The sequence below is a fragment of the Echeneis naucrates genome, chromosome 16, assembly GCF_900963305.1.
Source record: "Echeneis naucrates chromosome 16, fEcheNa1.1, whole genome shotgun sequence".
NCBI lineage: Eukaryota > Metazoa > Chordata > Actinopteri > Carangiformes > Echeneidae > Echeneis > Echeneis naucrates.
Window position 1 is genome coordinate 22,158,405 of NC_042526.1, and position 18,141 is coordinate 22,176,545.

At 39.7% G+C, this 18,141-nt stretch overlaps 1 protein-coding gene across 1 annotated transcript; it reads right to left on the reverse strand.

Annotated features, from left to right (window-relative positions):
* Positions 1-565: 565 nt before the first annotated feature.
* LOC115056384 (synaptic vesicle glycoprotein 2B-like) lies at positions 566-17,708 on the reverse strand. The gene is made up of 14 exons (XM_029522768.1): positions 17,493-17,708; positions 16,546-16,772; positions 13,312-13,492; positions 12,280-12,431; positions 11,517-11,650; positions 11,163-11,252; positions 10,514-10,627; positions 9,539-9,627; positions 9,245-9,320; positions 8,788-8,876; positions 6,143-6,276; positions 4,264-4,464; positions 868-1,027; positions 566-749 (listed from the first exon to the last, which is right to left on the reverse strand). Exons 1-14 carry the CDS (start codon positions 17,705-17,707, stop codon positions 566-568), a joined length of 2,046 nt encoding a protein of 681 aa, XP_029378628.1. The 5' UTR covers position 17,708.
* Between the last annotated feature and the right edge of the window lie 433 nt (positions 17,709-18,141).

An 18,141-nucleotide genomic window follows, 5' to 3' on the forward strand; every position in this document is an offset into this window, starting at 1 on the left:
AAGCTTAAATTTCCTCTTGTTGATACTGCAGTCCAACAAACACAACTCTGAGAGCGGCTGAAGCACAGTATAATTGACAGAAAGTGTATTCAGTAAACTTTAACTTCAGAGGATTGTAAACTGTCAACAAGCCTCTTCACAATTCCATTTTCTGAAATAGCTGGAAGGATTAAAGCTTTGGAAGCATGTGGACAGTTCATTGAACTCGAGGTACAAAGGCAAACAGCAGGAAGATGTCACCAGTTAGATCAAACCATTTAACCACCAAGTTTCTCTTACACAACAATAACAATTCTAGTTTGTCTTAATATCGTAATTACATGATCAGGAAATCCCTCTCAGCCGCTTTCTCCTCTCAGAGCACAGTGTTTTTTGCAACACTGTGCTCATTCTCACTCATTGAGTATGCGCAAAATAAAAATTGTGTTTCAAATCAAAAACTGAGGGCTTGACAGGCATGACATTTTTAAATTGTTTTTTTTTTTTTTTCAAAATCAAGTCAAACTGCCTTCAAACATCAAGTGGTCACAATGAGAAAATGCCCACCGTCCGCATCCCAGTGACCTCACTGGAGGATTTTCTCCCGTGTTTCTGGTAGTTTGAGCGCCACGAGGCCCCCACACATCAATGCAGTGAAGGACAGAAACATAGGGACAGCTTTGGTGATGCCCACAAAGCTGGAGAAGATAGCGCTGCCCAGAATAGCCGCCAGTTTACACAGAGCATTCAGCACACCAAATGCAGTGGCCCTGGAAGACAGAGAGGACAACAGAAAATGGCCAGTGCTGTCACCAGAGTATTGTTCCCTGGCTGCATCTGAGACATGCTGTATACGGCTGAGCCAGCCTTCCCAACAAATATTATTACCTTTTCGAAGCAGGGTAAAGCTCCACTGTCACAACCTCGATGCCATTCCATGCAGCTACACTGATGCCACAGAACAAACATTGCAGGGCAATGGTCACTGACTGGTTGAAGCTCAGGAACAGGAAGAAGGAGCACCCTGCTGAAGTCAGCATGGAGCCACCTGCAGAGAACAAATTTAAGCAACAAAAACAAATGGACAAGTAAAAAACAAACACCACCATGAGCTGTCTCAATCCAGAATCCAGGTTTAGCAGTTACTTGATCTCTGAGAGGCAGCGTACCAAGTGTGTCAGAGAATGGATGAGGAAAATGAACAAACTGATGACAATTTCAGATCAATTGAACACTCCATTAAGTCTCAGTAGCGACTGGTACTCCTTCCACCTGCTAAATAACTCTGAGCTAGCTTCCATATTTAAATCATCTAAGGCCTCAGCTTCTCTTTTACATCAAATGAGGCTGTTTAAGGCCTTTCAATTTAGATTTATTCAATTTGTCTTTGTTTTTTTTTTTTTTTTTATTAGGTTATGTACCACAGACTTTTAAGATTGCTGTTTTTTAACCAACTGCTAAAAAATAAATAAATAAATAAACACAATTAAATAAAACAGAACTGTTTAGGAGCTTCTGACTGAAAAAAAACAACAACAACAAAAAAAAAAACCTCAGGCCACTGCTATGGAAAGATTGCACCTCCTCCACACGTACCTGAATCTCCTTCCATCAGAGGCCACATCCAGACTGTTAATTACTGAACTGTTATTCCAGCTGAGCATGCCTGATCCTGCACCCACATTCTGTTGACACTTTATTATATTATTATAAATATGATTATAAACGTGTGCGTTGAGAATGCTGTCCTGTCACACTCAGCCCACACTAACTCGCCTCCTGTCTCACCACCTCACCAGTCACAATCTCCTTCACCAGGGAAATATTCAACAAACTCTGAGTATCCAGTTCCAGAACAGCTGATCTGAATGTGTTCACTTTGAGTTGAGCGCGTGCACAACGTCTATAAAAAGCATCATCAATAGAGTCCCGATACCATGAGTCACCATGGCAACCCCCCCCCAAAAAAAAAGAAAAAGAAAAAAAGATCCAGTAATTTCACCCTGATGTGGTTGGAGGTCTTAATGCAGGCCGATGGAGAGTATGAACACATGTTTCACCATAAATGTAAAACTCCTGCAGCAGCGAAGGAGAAACAGCAGGAGAAAAAATTACTACTCGAGTCAACGCGTAAATTTGGATGTACTATTCCATTGATTTTACATTTAACCGTAAGAGATCGTAGCTTACAGGTATAAATATGAATGGGAATAAAATAAAAATTTTCATTTAGGTGCAGTCCATCAGGAGAGAAGTGTACTTGGAAGCAGTTAAAAATGAAATCTCAAAACATCATTGAAAAAGGTAAGGGATATTTTTGCTGAGCTATGATCGTACCTCACTTTGATTTTAATTCAATTTTTTTTAATTGACTTAAGCTATTAAACAAAGTGAATATTAATTGAAACCCCTAACAAAATGTTTTAACGTCATCTCATTTAACAGCCCACTGGATGAACACATCATACAATGTTTACCCATTTTTTTTAAGTAATTCAAAAAGTGACGATGTGTACACGAATAAACTAAAATGAATAAAAAAAGAGATTGACATTTGAATTCTGCTTAGCCAACAGAAAAAAGGCAGAGGCCTGAAAAACAGGTGGAGCCGCCACCACCACCTCTGAAAGAGGCTGAGGAGCTGGGGACATCTCGGGGTCACCCCCCAGGACACAAGTGCCTACATGAGATATAAGTATAAACTTGTGTCTTTTAAAAAATAAAATTTCTGCCTCCTTCAGCCTTCGACTGAAACTATTGAACACCCGGCAGCTGTAAGTATTCCAGACTCAGAGTATTCTGAAACTGAATCTTTTCCTGCATCACAAGAGGAGGATGATGATGATGATGAAGAAGAAATGCTGTGTGCTGCCACAGGGAGAGCAGCAGAATGTATGTCGTTTAAAATAGAATATATGATTTTCTAAATCAGTCACCTGCCATCCTGTTGAATTCCTCTTTAATGTTTCTTACAGGTTTGTGTCCCGGGAACACTACCATCATTGGGAACAGTGCAAGAGTTACTTTTCTCACAGCTCTACACGCTGTTGCCTTTCCAAAGTGCTCTTTATCACTGATGTTGTAAAGAAAATTACAGTTTGCATAAAATCAGCTGTGATGTGAGCGCATGTCCACAGTGTGTGAGGTTGGTGATGTATGGCCGGAGAATGTCATTGAGATTAATGGCAGATGCTGGAAACGCCAGGACATCTAATCTCTCGCCACGTAAAGCATTTCGAATTACTTGGCCTTTGATATTAATCCATGTCCAGCAGCTTTCTTTGTGTGGGAGGAGACAGGTAGAAACTCAGGGTATCCTAAAGAAAACCAGTGAGCAGGTTATGTTTAGAGTCTGTTACCATGGTGATTGACTCTGAGTTTCAGATACCCCTCTTTCTGGAACTGATAACTCAGAGTTTCCCTCATCTCAGGGTGAACATACTCAGAGTTTTCACATAACCCGCTTTCTGGAATACCCCTCTGGTCTCCCCAGCTGAAGCTCCCCTCCACTCATCAGCCAGCGAGTATTTTAACGGCCCAGATCCTCACAGACACTGCCAGGTTGTTGTTGTGTCATGCACTACTGTCCAGCACTCTTTTCCAGACTGATCACCTGGTATTGACTGCTTGTCCCTGACCACGTCTCCTTGTTGCTGCCCTGGAAATCTGACCTGCTAACTTTTGCTAACTTTTTACTCTTACTAGCATTACAAAAATTATTGCTTCCTCAATTATTTCTACTTACTGTTAATATTAAATGTACATGTTTAGTAGTAATAGTCACTACTCTTCTTCTCTTCATCTGTCCAAAGAAATGCATGTCTAGGTTAACTGGTGACTCTAAATTGACCGTAGGTGTGAATGCGAGCGTGAGTGGTTGTTTGTCTTTGTGTGTTGGCCCTGCGATGGACTGGCGACCTGTTCAGGGTGTACCCCGCCCCTCGCCCGATGTGTGCTGGGATACGGATAAAGCGGATGAAGGTAAGTAAGGCACTGTTTTGATTAATTCATTCATCTTCTATTGCTTATCTGTTTCCGGGTTCCAGGATGCGCTGTGGCAGTTTCCTGAACACCAGCTTCAATACTCTCTAGAAATCCCACCCTGGACAGGGTCCGTTGGAACTACAGTGAGGACCCTTTATTTGGAGAGCTGGCCTATTGGAATGCCCTAACAGTGTCTTCCAGCATGATGTGAGATAGCTTTAACGTGGTACCTACCATACCTATGCAGAAACATGAAAAATCGATTGGTTTCATGAAGAATCGGGAACTTTTAAAAATCACCTATAATCTTGACCCTGCCAATCTTTTCCATGTAGAGCGCAGAAATGATGCTGCCTGGCAGCACTGCCAGACTGCCCAGGAAGCTGACCATGTAAATGAGGGTTTCGGTGTCGTCATCAATGTCCAGATGGCAGCGTTGTTTGTGGTGCTCAAAAGTTGTGTTCTCAAACTCACAGTTGATGAACTTTTCCTCCCATAGGTCTACAAAAAACAGGAAAACCAAGATGGAAAAAAGTCAACATTTGAGTCTCAGACATGATTCAGTGAAACATATATTATAATAATGGCAAATTCTGATTCGTTTTATTGGTAAGCACATTTCGATGCACTTCTTAACAAAGGGTTGAAAATATCAATTGAAATTTCATAAGGTTTCTTACAGTGAAGGGGTGATCATATTGTGTTTTTCCTGTTTTATTATTTCATATCAACTGAAATTAAATTTAGCGCCATATTTGTAATCCATTTGGAAGTGGTTCCTAACCAATATGAGCCCAGTCAATCTGAATGGTGGATCTGTGAGATGAAGTGGCAACATGTTGTGATATCATTGATTGGTGTGCATGTTGCGTCAAGTTTCAAAATTTGCTGTCAGCATGTTTTTTTTTTTTTGGATGAGGTAGTGGTGCTGTGGGTCTGACTTGTGCTGTGGTCCATCTTGATTGGTCGCATAATGCATTGTGGATGCATTTTCCATTTAAATCAAGAAGTACCATTTCCTCTTTGACAGAATATTCAGTACAGGCCAAAAGTTTGGACACACCTTCTCATTCAAATGGATAGGTGTCCAAACTTTTGGCCTGTACTGTATAAAGGGATTTTTCTGCTATCGTAGATTAATTAATTTTGGCAACCATCTAGGAGGCAAAATCTGATGTGCCCAATCCCAAAGACTAAATTCCAGTTGGATTGATTTTTGGCTAATTTGGATAATGTGAAAAGGAATAATATGGTATCATCTCTATCAACAACACATTTGGTAAACAAGACATGAACAATCTGAGTAGGCAACAGGAGTTGAAAATGATGGCCACTATCAATAAAAAGGAAAAAAATAGAAGAGGTCGCGGGTTAGCAAGAAAGTGGATGTGAATCATAAATGTATAATGTAATCATAATCATTATACTGACACATATGTTGTCCATATCTTGTCATATTGTATCATGTGGTATTTTCAGTTAAAAGTACAGAGTTTCAGCACTGTTGGTGCACAAGATGTGGGGGAAAGTATTCTGAACTGTTTTGGCAATGGCGCCACTAGGGGGTGTCCAGAGGGGGCGACAGCCTCCCCCTATGAATTTGCTAGCCACTCCACTCCAATCCACTTATGCATTTCATCTCAAATGCACAGCCAGCCAGGCAAGAGACGACAGGGGAGCAACAGAGGAGGATGGAGGAGAGGAACAGGCAGAGTAGCATCAGTAACAGAGCGCAGGGATGAGAAGACCATCAGACAGCAGCAGCCACCGCTGTGAAAAATGTCTGGAGGTGCCACTGTGTCTTGGTAATTAATGAATATGCGTGTGAACCATTCATCAGCGTCCACTATTTTACTATTCATTATCACTCAGCTTGCTATGAGCTAAACCAACGAAAAGTAACCTCCAGTTGCTTTGTCTATTCAGCTGTATGAGAAAGGAGCAATCAAAACCATCTTTCACGCAGATGTGAACATAATGTTTAAAGGCAGATAACTTCTATATGTAAACAAGCTAATTCATTCACACAAAGACACACTAATTTGACAATGATGGGTTAACATTTATTCCTGTAAGCAAAGCTTTAAGATGAACTCACCAAAAATGTAACCTCTGACCTGCTTTCACTTTTGGTGTTTGAGCTGTATTTCTTCCGAAGCCCTGCTCCTGCTAAACCTACCTGTGTAAAAGAAGGCAGTGGAACGGAAGGTGCAGTTCACAAACACTGTGTCTCTGGACCTGATGTCCTCAAAGCGACAGTCTTCAAACAGTGAGTCCTCAAACTTCATTGACCTCATCTTTATACTGATGAACCTATGGGGATGTAATGCGACGCACACACACACACCAACAGACAAAGAGAACATGGACTCTTTTCTATTGCTGTGGCAGTACAGAATCAGAATGGACAGAATGGGCCTAATGGAGTTACATCCAAAATGATCATCACTCCCAATACTGCCATGGAAATAAGTACTGGTTGTGGACTGGTGATGGAGTCAAAATGGTGGGATGATCATCTCCATGGCGATATTATAAGTGACAGCACTGTTAACTGCATGTTGAACAGAGTTAAAGCCCATCGAGTCTGTTTTGAATTTTGCAAAAAGCATAGAAGTAAATGTGTAAACAGTACTGGCACATACTGTACATCTGCAATGAAAACTGTCGTTTGTTGAAGCATTGAAGATAAACACACTCATTTTGTTAGAGAACCTAGCAGCAAATCTGTTCCTAAAATGAATTGAAGGCTGAACTTCAGAGAAATATTATATAATATTATATAATAAAATACAATATAATAGAACATGTCTAAATGAATACAAAGTCAACTGACAGATTCTCCAGGTTCAACGTTGCTGATGTGCATGAACTGTGTCTGAACTGACTGAACTTTAGGAAGAAACTATGAATCTACTTACTGAATACTGATTTCATTTCAGTATTCATCTATACTGTTTATTCGTCAGGGTTGCAGGGAGCTCTGGAGCCAATCCCAACTGACAACAGGCAAGGGCGGGGTACACCTCTGGCAGCTCGCCCGTCCATCGCAGATCTGACACACAGGGACATACAGACATACACAACCATTCACTCTCACACCAATTCTGTTGCCCAGCAACAAGACGTTTGCTGTTTGACCTGGGCCTTTCTGTGTGGAATTTGTTCTAGACCTGCTCTATATGTAAAGTGCCTTGATGTAACTTTGTTATGATTTGGCGCTATACAAATGAATCTGATTTGATTTTGATTTGATTTGAATTTGCATGTTCTCCCCCGTGTCTGTGTGGGTCCCACCGTCCAAAGACATCATGTTTGGGTTGATTGATGACTCTAAATTGTCTGCAGGTCAAAGTGGTTGTTTGTCTCTGTCTGTCTCTGTGTGTTGGCCCTGTGATGGACTGGTGTACCCCGCCCTCACCCATTGTGAGCTGGGATTGGCTCCAGCACCCCGCAACCCGGAAACGGATGAGCTGGAGAAGATGAATGAATGAGTGAATGTAGATGAGCCAGTATTAGGCTAATAACCTTATCCTGGGCTAAATCCATCAAGATGCAAAGAACTGTTATACAGATACAGAGCAATACAGGCGTGCAACTGTCTTCCAAGTGGCATAAGTGATATTAAAGATAAGCCCAGTTTTCAAAAGGGAATTAATATTTTACCTAGAATGAAATCACTGTTGATTTTAGTTTGCTTAAAATTGTTATGCTATTTGATTTTGGTTTTTGATTGCTTTTTGTCTATGTGTCATGTAATGCCTTGATGCTGTAATGTTTGCTTTGTGTTATGCATTGTTTTAATATTGCAGTCTAATTAAGGTTTATGGACTAGCTGGTTATCTAGGCAACAGCTAATGGGAGTCCTTTTTTTAATAAACAATAACAAAGCTAAAAAGAAAAGCAAGAAATATTCAGTACAGCGTTGTAGAGGATTTGCATGCATCTCATCTATGCCACCTCATCCACCATAGATTACTCTCAGGTTTTGCTACGAGCAACATTATTTCATTGGTTGTGTCACAGACAAGCAAGTGATGTGACAGACAACTGCGATGTCATGGACAAGCCGACAGTTAAGTTGCAATCACCCAGATATTTCACAAATAAAATATATCTGCAAAAATTTGAATCTAACCTTTGACCTTGGACGCAACTCTTTTGTCCATCCACAGCTTCATACACTTCACAAACCTTTAAGATTCGCAGGTGCCATAACAAAATCAGAGTGTATCTTTCTGGACTACATCCAAATGGAAAAAATCTTTTTATAATCTCTGAAAATTGTGATAAAATAAAAATGTAAACCTTTTTAAGTTCACTGTCCAACCAGTGTCATTCAATGTTTTTTGTTGAGATCATCAGCTTGGTAGTGATGGTCATGCTGGTTTGTCATAACAATATGAGTGAAAATGAAATGATACAAGAAAGATCACTTCCCAACAGGAAATGCAGAGTAAGCAAAAGATGGCCATCTCTTTCTTCCAAAAAGTGAATTATGTTGTTGCCGTTGTGCTTATTCTTTCACAGCTCATAAAAGTACAGCACAAGACTTGCATAAAAACTTAAAATATAGAAAATAAAGACTATTCAACATAATTTCAGCAGACCCAAGATGTGAAAAAAGGACAAAAATTTTAAACGCAATAAATTCCAAGAAAGTGGTCATATATAAGAACTCATACCAGCTCTGTCATTTACAACCATCTCACATTTTTAAAGGAGTCAAAAAATATATTTAAATATGAAATGTTAAAATAAAGTATTTGTAGCACATATTGAATCTGACAGCTTTTTGTGTCCAGGAAGTCCAGGTAGACTCACTTGTCATTGATGAATATTCCTCTTTTATGGAGTTGGTTCTCGAGAGAAAAGTTAAAATAGAAGTTCTCGACTCTTTCTCCATCGAACACCTAAGAAGAGACAAGGCCACATATATCACTTTCTCTGCAGGTGGTTTGTACAGTAAGTTCAGCCCACCAAAGTCGCAAGTCAAATAGGATTTCTGCTTCAGCTGAATTATTGAACTCAACTAGCTAAGATTTTCTTTTGAGGCTCCTGGAACGGCTGTTAGTGGCAAATACAGCCGTCTTTAATCAAATTCCATTCAGACAGATTTAAGTTCTACTGATTTCTGTTATTATGGCTCAAAGTTCTCTACCAGGCAGAGCACTAACTTTGTAGTTGTATAACTTCTTAACTTTTTATAACTTTTTCTTTTTTTTTGGAATTTGTGTGGAAGAAAATTATTCAGTAAAAACTCTTGAATTGTTGCCCTCACCTTGATCCTGGACTGGTACTCCTTGTGATGAAGGTGCTTGATCATGTCAGGGAACCAAACAGACAGACCATAGTAACTGGCAGAAAATGCAAATGGAGAGAATACCGTATCAATGCATATGCATAATATGACCAGACTGTAACTTCAGCTCGTACAGAAACCATTCCTCTGCTTTGTGTTAGAATTTGAAGAATATAATGGCAGCATGCCGTTTGATTCTGGCCGTCCTGTCACGTGTCATCCCCAGGACATATGTCTAACCTTCTGATGACATCATACTGTATGTGAACTCACCTGAAAGCCATGCAGAACCAGATGATTGCCATAAAAAGAGTGGCAAAACGCAGCTCTGCAGAGAAGAGAGACGCCACATTCCTTAACACCTGGAACAACAATACAGTCATGAACCGAGAAGCAGCTCATTCTGGACTCAGTGCTATAGACTGTACTATATGTTCTCCTCATAACAACACACATATAATTACATATTAAATAATTACAAAATCAGGGTATATTCTAAATATTTTGGAGCTGCTACATATAAAGTTTATGGAAAGAGGAGATACATTCTGGCCCTAAACCATATTCCTACTGTAAGAAAAAAAGCCATATTTCAGGACATGGCTTCAAACATGATAGTTATAATTTGGTATATTTTGTGTTTTACTGAAGGCTTGTGAAATAGTTTCTTAAGTTAAATCCAAGAGGTCATGGAACTAACTCCTGCATTAGTTAGCATTATATGAACTGTATTTGTAGAGCACTTTTCTAGTCTTATTGATAACTCAATGCACTTTAAGATGGAGATGATATGTATCCATTTCTACCCTGAGGCAACAGTCATTTTAGACATATTAGGGTTCATTATCTAACCTGTTGACATGTGGCCAAAGTGTTAATGTTCTGATTAGTGGATGACCCACTCTACTACAGCTGAATGACATATGACTGAACATATTGTATTATATTACATTATTTCACTTTTGTCTAACTTTATCGATAAATTGCTCTAGAAAAGAAAGGTCTCATTTAAAACTTGTGATGCTGCTGGAGTCCAGAGTGGAAAGACTGCTATCTTATCTCGTCACTTTAGCCAGACATAACTTCATCTACGAGGCTTTCACTGTAACAGTAAACATTTGTTGTCACTCACTCTAACCCAAACAAAATTGTTTTAAATTCTGCATAGTGAGTAAAAATTTCAGACGAAATGTGAAATAATTAGCTGCTCCCAGGCTTCAGTCTTAACCCCTGAGTGTTTGTACGCACCAGTTTGCAAAGTGTGAGTGAACGCACAGTCCATCGCTGTACTGCTGTTCCTGTGGCACTCTGAATCTCAATGAACTCATCTCCTGCTGTCGTAGGAGCCTTGATGTGAGTCACCTGACCCCAGAAAAGAAGAACATGTCAAAAGAAGTTGGATGTTGATTCAAGTATCTCCTCCTGAACATAACAAAGTCTCATTATAACCCTTATAAAATGATAAAACCCTTGTGTTTACTGCTGTCATCTCAAGTACTAATAGAACACAGCAATCACAGCTTGCCGCTTACAAATGGGATAGACAAAGACAGAGGTACGTCACTACCACTTATTTATGTGCTATGTAAAAAACTTCCTGTTGTACTGCACCACTTCCTTAATGAAGGCCAAAGGCTGTATCCAATAAGAAGATGATGAACAGCTTTCCTCAGAGCTCGAGGCAAGGCTACAGCTCAGGACTAACATTATAGCTAATCATAGGATGCACACACGCTCGGTTGTGGCTCGAGGCGCAAGTAACATGATCTTAAAGGAGATTGTGTGTGGGGTGTGCCCACACAGGTGCGTGTTTGAATCTAAGAAGAAATATGGCAGATTGTGTCAGTGGAAACATTTGTGCTTGTTGCATCTGTATGGGAGGTATGCATATACTCACAGTAAAGACTTTTTCTGGCTTTCCCTTGGCCCTCCAGTTGGTGTCATGGACCTGCTTCAGGATCATCCAGGCCTCATCGTGCTTGCCATTCTGCTCAACACACACACGGACATGCACGTAATTTGCTTGTTTCTTTGCATCATGTATTTGACTGCATCATCATTTAGAGGCAGTGAATACTGAGCTTGGATGAATAACTCATCTACTGCAAATGTGCAAGCAGTGTATGATCGAATATTATACATTATTTATTTGTCCATCATCATGGGGAATCTGGGTTACTGGTTGAAATCATAAGTAGTTTTTCTCAGCATTGTTCGATCAGATGGTGAGGAAGTCTGTGTGCAGTCTTACCTCCAGGAGGAACCGAGGGCTCTCAGGCATGAAGGTCAGTCCAACCAGAGAAGTGATAGCAGGTAGAGACGCAACCAGGACGAATACTCGCCAACTGTGGAACTGGATATCTGTCCCCATACTGAACCCCCAGCCTGTACACACACATATTGAATCACTGTTGTCAATGTGCTGCTCACCACACCATAGAATCTGTTGTCAACCGTCCATTTCCATTTTCAAGTGAAGGACAACACTAAAACCTGCAATGAAGCTAAGCAAAGCAGCAGAGTCTGTGGATTACCATCTCAATGAGATTAATTTTAAAATTCTCAGGGTCCATTATAATATTACACCTGCTAGGGTCAAAAGAGCTAAAGCACCACGGAGAGCAGTAGCAGATCAAAAAACAGAGCATGATTGGGGAAGGAAGGTTATCCTCAACAATCCATCTACTCCAACCTGCTCCAGATGTGGACTTCCTCACTTTTTCACCACTGTCATTGCTCTTACTTATTATGCCCACTCATGTGATGTTGCCTCACACCATAATAACCTGCCGCACAAATGACTCATTGGTTAAATAAAACGAAAACAAAATTCCCACCTATATATATACATATGTATATGATTGTGAAATTTAACAGCAGCAGCAATGGCAGCATATGTCCAAATACCAGTTTTGTTGAAATGGAAATATAAGCAGCATTGTCATTGTAGGGATGTGACAATTCAATGAGAAAGAAAATGACAAAATCATTAAATCCAGATTTTAAGTTCTCACCATATCTGGGTATGATGCCCCAAGCAGTGGAAGAAGCATAAATTCCACCAATCATCCAGAACATACACAACCAGGACAGATGCTCTCCTCTCTTGTCCATCTGAAGAAACTCAGAGAAGTAAGAGTACACGATTGGCACCGTACCACCAATACTGAGGGGGGGTGAGAAAGAGAGAGAGACTTTTATTGACGATTGCAACAATAAAATAAAACCTGTTTTAATAGAAAAAACAAAAACAGAACTGTCAATGCCACAGAATTCCTAAATCATACACTGGAGCAGTCATGTGTGGGGTATGAGGTAAGATGTGGTTGGGCGAAAGTGTGCGTTTTAATTTTTTTAATTTTATTTTTTTTTTAATTAACACGTAGATGTGTTGTTGATGTAGCCATGATCATATATAATCATGTATAAGTAAATGGCCAGTAATGGCCATTTTATTTTCTGCTCACTATGATTAGAATTAGAATTAGAATGCTTTTATTGTCATCATACACAATGTACAATGAAATTTAGAGACAACTCTGTAGTGCAAATACAATTATAAATTAAGAAGGATAAAGAAAAAGTAAAAAATAAAGTGTATGGATTATATTTACAAAAGGAGCCAGTAAGAACATATGTACAGAGAATTATACAAATTACACAAAAGTGTAAATAAATATCTTCAGGATATTCCATTTTAAATAAAACGCTACATTAAAGTCACTAAGTAAATCCATGTGCTTTACCAGGAGCAGTTTTAGCCTTTGTTAGTATGATGTGTGGTGACCCTAAGGAATAAGTGGTAGGAAATGAGTAATTGAGAGTGTATTACAGCTCTCTTCATATTTCCCTTGCTTTGAGATACTAATAATGAAACCCAATCCTGACCAGCTACATTGTCATAGTCAAGTCACTACAAATGGCTTTATCTTGGAATGAATTATTTCCTTCTGATACATAGCAGTTAAATGTAATCTGTATATCTAAAAAGCGATAGCTCTTATGATGTGGCACCTTATGCAAGTGTGCGTGTCATTGATTGTTACCCAATGCCAGACAGCAGCCTGAAGAAGAGGAAGAAGCCATAGCCTTGGGCGAATGATGACAGGAAGGCAAAGACGCAGTTCATAGCCAACGCCACAATCAGACAGCGCCGACGGCCAACTTTGTCTGCCAGCCCACCCCACACAAACGCTCCCATCATCATGCTTAGGAAGACAATCAATCCTGCACACAGAGAGAAAAACAGACAGGCTGTGGGCTCCCATCGCGGTTTCTAGTTCATCTTTAACCTCTTGACCCTTGAAGTTATTTAAAATTGTATGAAAAAAAATGTATTTGTGTTTTTGCTTTCAAGCAGATGCTAAATTAACTGGACAATTGTTAATTTGACAATAGCACATAGAATACATGTAAATTTAGGTATGATGCAAATTAGCAATACCAGGCAATAATGACCGGTCCTATGAGAAACCAGTGCTTACATAAGGTTCCTAGGTATGTATGGAATATGCACAAACAAGCATTAGGGGGATAAATATGCTATCTTGGCTTAATGGAAGTGGTTCGATGGTTAATTCTAAAATAGATTTTGATTTTTAAAAAGATTTTGAATTTTTGCATCAAACAGAATCCACATCACATGACCCATGGAATGAGATTTCTATGGTACAGGCTTACACAAAGGTTTGTGTTTGAGGCAGATTTATGGTATGAGGGGGATATCTGACAAAAGGTGTAAAGGAGTTAGAGATTTCAAACTAATGTAAATGAGGTAAAGAGAGAACTTCTAGTTTGAGCGGGATTTATTTCTCGCTTGCACTCCAAGCTACTGCACCTACTTGGACCACTAACTTAGCTTGTTGGATCTTTTCATATTCGTTAATATTTAATATTCATTCTTTTCACACTCCACATACAAATGGCCAAAGTTCAAAATGAGTGGATTTGAGAAATGTACCCCCCCGCCCTCCATGGAAGCTGAGGTCTGGCAAACAGGATGAAGCCTGTCCACCCAATACGCACACACATGGCCTACTTGAATATAAAAAGGTATGTCACGTTCTGCAATGTGGGATTTTGTCTCTGACTATGTTGTTAGTAGGGCCGCCGTGAATGAAGAGATTCCCCATCTGATTCCTCTTTTGAGCCGACTCTTTCTGCCACAACACCTTCATTGGGTTTAACCATAACTACAGCCAAAAATTGACAACACTGTACCACAGTAGGTATGCAGATGGCTGAGCTGCAGGGGAGAGCTAACTCTATGACTCATTATATTGAGTTCAAAGTATTAAAAAAAGCCCATCTACACATACTGTGCAAAACACACGTCATTTAAAATATAGAACGTAGAGGGAGAAGACACATAGGAGCACAAGTCCGTCATCTGTACCATATTTAAATACATGAAGAAAAAAAGTCAACTTCCCCTACTTTAACATTTGATATTGATCGGTGACGTTGACCTTTGGCCTTTGATGTTTAAAACAGATGATGTACGACACCAGACAGATGGAAAAGGAAAATGTGGAAAGACATAAGGGGAGGGAGAAAGAGAGAGGATATCTGTGTGTGACCAATACCTGCCTGTCTGCTGCTGAGTCAAGATTGACTGATGATAGACGGTTAAATACCAACATGAGCTCCTTCCAGTAGTGGTAAACACACATACTATGTATTGAACATATTCTGTGATATGTTAAGTGGGAATGTCAATGACATACACACTCTTTTATGAGAGCTCTTATGTACAACTGGCTAAAGCTTATTTTATATTTTCATATACATTTCACTACTACTGGAGTAAAAGTGAGCCATCAAAGTTGTTTGCTACAACAAATCATTGTGAGAACTTTAAAAGTTCTCTGCTCCACCCTTTCACATTTTCTGCTTTTGTATCCTTGGTGGTATTCCATGTATTGCCTTCTTTTTCTCTGCTAACCCAAACCTTCTCCTCACTTGTAACCTTCTCTCACCTCCACACCTTCAACTGTCTGTTTGTTTTGCTCTTGCTCTTCGTCTTTTCTCCCCTTGGTTTATTTCCTCTAAATGGGACCAGCATTTTAAAAAGAAGAACATTGTGTTGTATTGAAGACCATAAACTCATGAGTGAGGGAGTCTGAAAACACATCAAATGTATACATTCTCGGCTACTTCACATAGACTGTAAGAATGTCTCATTCTGATGTCTTTATAGTCATAAGATATTGATATTGTTTTGAGCATCTCGCTTCAGCACTTTTTATGTAATTTATGACATATCAGCTGTATAACATAATGCTTGTAATTATCCTTTGATCTGTCACTGCTTTCAGAGGAAACAAAAAAGTATGATAAAAAATAAGATATTGATAAGATGAAAATATAATAAGTCATTGACAGCATAAATTAAACCTACATGTAGGGACAATGCTCACTGTGTGATAGTCATTTTTTATTTTGGTAACAAAAAAATGAAACATCTGTATTTTTAAAGGTCTTTTTGTCATAAAAAATCACATTAATTCACCATTGCAATGATTTGCTATCACAACTGACTATTAAACTTTTATTTCAGCACCATTAATGCTGATGAACTTAACAAGGTGGTCAAATGGAGTTGATATGTGTATTGTGAATTGTTTGAATATAATTTAGAGTATGTATGGTCACGCTGCAGTTCAGGACAGTTCCTGTATATAGCTATGAAATCCAAGGATTTCCCTTTGCTTAGTCATTGATCATAACAAGAGTATCAGAGAGCCGCCAGGTACCAAGAAATCCACCGCGGATGTAACAGATGGAAAGGTAAACATCTCAGCACCGCATCAATCAAACCTTTAGCAAGACAGTGAGAGAAAGGCATACGGCTCTAACTGGAGCCCCCCTTTAAACAATAAGTTCAAAAACCAGCAGGTACGGCTCATCAGCTGGCTGACACTATCCCCACAGTAAAGCATGTACAGGGGAGCATCATGCTGTGGGAAGGGGGTTCCTCAGCACTAAGGACAGGCATACTGATCAGAATTGTGGATGAATGGAACTCTGTTTGGGCGTGAATGTGACCTGACACGGCAGAAACACTTCAGGGGCTTGAAGCAGCAGTGAAAACACTGGCCTGGCCTGTGATGTAACCCCACATCTATGGGAAAACTTAAAGATTGGACTCCATGTACAATACAGGCCTAAAGTTTGGACACACATTCTCATTCAAATGAATAGGAAAGTGAGTCCAAATTTTTGTCCTGTACTGTAGTAGCACATGCTTTACAAATACAATGCAAATACAAAGCTTTTACCCAACATTCCTTTTTCCGCGTTGGACAGGCATATATCCTTCTCTGCAGATGGTAAAACAAAGGCAACCACAAAACATTCGACTCCATCTGCCATTAACGCCAGGCCCAGCACCACAAAGAGCGTCCACTGGAACTTTCCATGGCCACAGTCTTCCATGATGTACTCATACTGTTCAGATAACTCTTCCAGTTCAGAGACGCCACTTTTAGCTGCTTGAGCTTTAGCGCTAGGACACAGAGAGAGAACAAGAAATTATCTTGATTACTTGTATACTTCTGAAAGTCTATGGCTGTAAAATGTCTGTTTCCGGTTTGTCAGGTCAGTGGCTTTCTTTCTCACATGATGTGCGAAGTGAAGGGACATGCGTATGCACTTCATCATCAGCTGTTCAAAGCAGAACCAAAGCTTTCAAACGTGCTTTTGATTTTGTCATTGGCAGAAATAGGAATGAAATGCCAATGTAGCTGGGGGATACATTTGGAACAAGTTTGTGTGCTGTCCCTGCTTCCCTGTGTTTTTGGATGTGTTGATACTGATACAGGAACATCACAGGGAACATGAAAAAATAATAGGTGTGTATTTGTGGAGCTGGTTCATTAGAGAGAAGGACGCTGAACGGAGGAGAGGTTGAACGCTGGGTGTCTAACACAAACGCACTTTAACAGATGACGGAGTGATACAAAATTCATGAATTTCTATTCATTTAAATGGCCAAGATCATTTATATCTCATACTTGCTAACAATATTAGAACATTTTACATCTTCAGCTGTTCATGTAGCAGCTGGCACTTGTTTGGCACTGTTGGGCGATCTGAGCAGGTTACGGGAAAATTGTCATCTGAGAAAGTGGAAGCCCAAAGTTAGAGAACTGAAAACTGACCATAGATTGTAGCTGCAGTGTTGCACATCTATAAGAAAAAGAAAGACAAACATGGCGGGTCTCACCTTGCAGCTCTCTGTGCAGCCTTCGTCTCATCAGGATGCGGTATCCCCTGATATTCTCCCTCATACATCTGATCCTCTTCATCGTGCCCCTCTGTTACATCGCTTGCTGCATCTTCTTCCTGGGAAGGGTAGTCACCAAGGCCATCACCTTCTCCATAAGTCCCGTAGCTGTCACCGCCTCTTTGGTGCACACCATTACAGCAGGGGTCAGCCATCTTGATTTACCAGCTCAGTCAATGTTTTTTTTTTTTTTTAAGTTGATCGTCTTAGTGATTGTATCAACCAAGTATGACGTGACCTAACATCACAACTTATCTAATTTTAAGAGCTGATACTCTAGTGATGTGCCTATCTCAGCTTCTGGTTGTAGTGCTGGTGATGAATCCAGTGTCCAGTCAGATTTTATTTTCAGTATTGCGCTCCTGAAAACAGAAAAATACACATTAATCAATTAATTAAGTCATTAATTCATTCACTGTCTTTTTCATTGATTTATTCAAGGTATTCTGATAGGAGGAACCAGAAAGAGAGTTATTTTTAAGAGCAAAAATGGCTGACTGGCTTGACCATTCAAAAATCAACAAAAATACTACAGGTGTATGATACAGGGTAAGGTATTCATTACGGGAACTGATGAACACTATCTGTC